This window comes from Poecilia mexicana, unplaced genomic scaffold (genome assembly GCF_051168715.1).
Source record: "Poecilia mexicana isolate PSO_F unplaced genomic scaffold, ASM5116871v1 scaffold_7, whole genome shotgun sequence".
Classification (NCBI taxonomy): Eukaryota; Metazoa; Chordata; class Actinopteri; order Cyprinodontiformes; family Poeciliidae; genus Poecilia; species Poecilia mexicana.
The window spans coordinates 27,466,543-27,470,223 of record NW_028263376.1 but is presented as its reverse complement, the minus strand read 5'-3'; the positions used below and the strand labels follow the sequence as shown (position 1 = coordinate 27,470,223).

Genomic DNA, 3,681 nt, shown 5'->3' with positions numbered 1-3,681 from the left:
GCAGATTTGTCGATAGCATTAGCATTATCACTAAGCTAGCTAAAACTGGATAAAAACTCAAATTCTTTCACCAAAACAGGAATTTTATCAAGCATGCCATTTTCTGCTTGACATTAGAATGAAGAACCTCTTCATCTGATTTATAATCCAAATATCTGCTGGATTTAAAACTAACGACTGAACTTAATTCAACCATTAATAAACCTTACATTACAAACTAATACAATTAAATTTACATGATTTACTATTCGACACTTTCTAAAATTAATTTAGTGTGTGGGGCCTACATGTGTGGGCTATTTCCTTTTTCTTCTTTCCAAGATGAGAGCAGCCACAACGAGTCCAGTGAAGAAAAGTACCGTGGAGATTTTTTTTATTTTTTTTATTAAAGTCTTTCTGTCAGAACAATTGGAGGAGGAGTCAGTTCTCGGGGTCAGCATTTGGTTGAAATTGAGTGAAATTATGAGTAGCCCACCCCTTCACCTAACAAGACCCCCCTCCTGCTTCCTCCGTCTCATCCCCACTCCATTGATGGGCTCGCCTGCATCACACTGGAGACCCCGTTGAGAGGATCTTTTCTCTCTATAAAGAGAAGATGCGGCTCGCGCGTCTGTGAGTTGTTCGCACTGGATTTTTGCAGCGCGCACCTCTAACTTCAACTGGCTCAACTGACTGCGAACAGAAAATACATTTTTTTACCCGGAACATTTGAATGAAACAGGATTTCCCAGAGTCGGAGAGTTAAAAAATAAATAAATAAAAAAAATCTTGATGCGCCCATTCTGCCGCATCTCCAGCGATAGTTTCATATTCCGTGCGTTATTGGAGCAGTTTGTGCTGCAGGTGGGGAACAGGAGCGCGAGGACAGATGGCTGCGCTCACGATACAGAGGACTGACAACTTTTTACACACCTTCCTGCAGGTTTGCTTCTTTTGTCTTTAACTGGTATCACTTTATGTTTGATTTCCTCTGCATTTTTCCCCTTTGACTGTACTGTTCTTAGCCTTTACACATTTTTGCTAAAATGAGTGAAATTATATATATATATATATATATATATATATATATATATATATATATATATATATATATATATATATATATATATATATATATACTTTTGAATTGAATTTGGTCAACCCTATTTAAAAAAAGAACTATTTTTTTAACCTATTTTTAAAAAAAGTAAAACAACATAACTTTTACGAATGGTGATGCGTTTGTGTGTCACCGCACAGGACCGGACGCCCAGCTCCTCTCCGGAGGGAGCGCCCAACGCCCTCTCCTTCCTGGCCACCACCTGCAGCCAGGCCTGGCAGGTGGGCAGCACCATGGGCTCGGATGGGTCACAGTTTCCCTACGAAGGGACCGTCAGCTCCACATCTGGAATGTTTCAGCTATGGAGCAACGAAATGGCCCCCAGCACTGCCCTCAGCACGCACCAGATGACTTTCACGGTGCCCAAGGTGCAGTTTCCTGGGCACATGCAGTCCGGCCTGGGTCACCACCATCATCATCACCACCACCATCCTCATCATCACCACCACGAGCTGCCTCTGACCCCACCGGCTGAACCTGCGTCCTCCTACTCCTTCGAACTGTCCCCTGTTAAGGTGCTGTCTTCGCAGCCGCAGTCCAGCAGCCCCTATTACCCCCAACACAACGGCGTGGGGCAAAACTTCCCCAGCTTCCTGCAGAACTCCTCCGCCAGGCATCACCTTTCGGGCGGCCACGTGGAGGACGGGCAGCAGTGGTGGAGCCTACCACAAACCAACAGCGCTCCAGGCAACCACCCCTTCTCCCTGGGCAGGCAGCTGGTTTTGGGTCACCAGCAGCAGATAGCCGCTCTCCTCCAGGGCACCTCCAAGGGTTTGCTGAGCTCCACGCGCCGTTGCCGGCGATGCAAATGTCCGAACTGCCAGACGAACAGCGGTGGGCTGGAGTTCGGCAAGAAGAGACTGCACATCTGCCACATCCCGGAGTGCGGCAAAGTGTACAAGAAGACGTCCCACCTGAAGGCGCACCTGCGCTGGCACGCCGGGGAGAGGCCCTTCATCTGCAATTGGCTCTTCTGCGGCAAGAGCTTCACGCGCTCGGACGAGCTGCAGCGGCACCTCCGCACGCACACCGGGGAGAAGAGGTTCGGCTGCCAGCAGTGCGGCAAGAGGTTCATGAGGAGCGACCACCTTTCCAAACACGTGAAAACCCACCAGAGCAGGAAGGGTCGGTCCGGGCAGCCCCCTCAGGGCACAGACCCAATGCTCGCTAGTATTAAGAGAGAGTGATCTGCTTCATACAGATTAAAATAAAGCAAAAAATAAATAAATAAAAAAAATCTATAACTGTGGGAATCACATTTACTGCCATAGATTTGCACTACAGGGTAAGCGCTCCCTGAATGTTACTCTTCCTCGTCAGAATCCTGCTTTTGAACTAACCTGGACTCTTGTGAAAAGACTTTGGTTGAGTGAAATTCTGATTGTTTTTTGACCCTAAAGATGAAGCTTTTGCAGTCATATTGCGATAGTTCAGCGTGAAGGATTAAAGAGCCTTTGATATTCATTATGTAAATCTTATTTAAATTTCAACTGGTGTGAAAGTCTATTTTTTCAGACTTCATTGTGTAAATATTTGACTATGTTAAACAGCTGATGATGGGGTTCTCTACCTTAATATGTGCTCTAATGAATTAAGTTGAATTTAAATGTATGCCTTAGCTGAAAAACTGCAGTTATCTCAGAAATTATTGGGGGTTGGGGGGGGTATTGCAAATCGTAACTCGGTTTTCATTCAGGATTTGCCTAACTGAAACCCAGAAATGGTTTGGAAATTTTAACGCTTTGATTTGTCTGTTTTTAAGAGGCAAAGCGATAAAATACGCTGCAGATGAATCCTTTCAAACTTTAAATTGTTTGTAAGTTATGTAAAACTATTCTAAACGACTTTGGGTTTTGGCAGCATGTAAATTTGAATAAACACTGTCATGAAAAAAAAAGAAAAAGAAAAATAGCTTCTCATTGCATCATTCCTGTGTTTTGTAGAGTTTAACTTTCTCACCAGTTTTGTCCATTCGGAGAGATCTAACATTTTGTTTCGATGGCAATTTGATTGCTTTTAGAATACAACTGCTGTCCATTGTGATGCCAGTGTGAAGGAAGAAGCCCCTAAAAAACACCCAACATGCTGGGGCTGTTCAAAGATTTTCACACCTCAAAGTAAATACTCATGCCATTGATGGGGGGGGGTGGGGGGGCGGGGGGGGGGGCGTTTGCGCCGCCCGCTGCAATCAAGTTCACAGTCATATGGCTTTTTAATGAGTGTTTTCTTTTTGTTTTTTTTCCAATAGAGAGGATTGAGTCAACAGCTGCATCACAGGGGCAGTGAAGAGGAATTCCCTGTGAATGGGACCCCTGTTGCCCGAGACCCCTCTGTGGTGACAGGAACTCCCTTTGATTTTGCACCCTTGTGAAAGTTAATACCCGCCCCCCTCCTCCCCACCTCTCCCACCCAAGACCTCCATATATCACGGCCGTGTTACGACGGGCTCTGCTTTTACAGCCTAGAATGAGGCTTTATTCAGATGGCCAGCCAACCAGATGTCTGATCATCCAGGGGTTTCTTCTCTTTGTTTCAACTTCCTCTGGTGGGGAAGCGAAAATAAGTGAAATATGACGTCTTTG

The 3,681-nt window shown here is 45.2% G+C and overlaps 1 protein-coding gene across 1 annotated transcript; it reads left to right on the top strand.

Moving 5' to 3' along the window:
- The first annotated feature begins 283 nt into the window (after positions 1–283).
- sp5l (Sp5 transcription factor-like) lies at positions 284–2,436 on the top strand. Its single transcript, XM_014976883.2, has 2 exons — positions 284–922; positions 1,240–2,436. The coding sequence occupies exons 1-2, from the start codon at positions 869–871 to the stop codon at positions 2,284–2,286; spliced, it is 1,101 nt and encodes a 366-aa protein (XP_014832369.2). The 5' UTR covers positions 284–868; the 3' UTR covers positions 2,287–2,436.
- Positions 2,437–3,681: the final 1,245 nt, after the last annotated feature.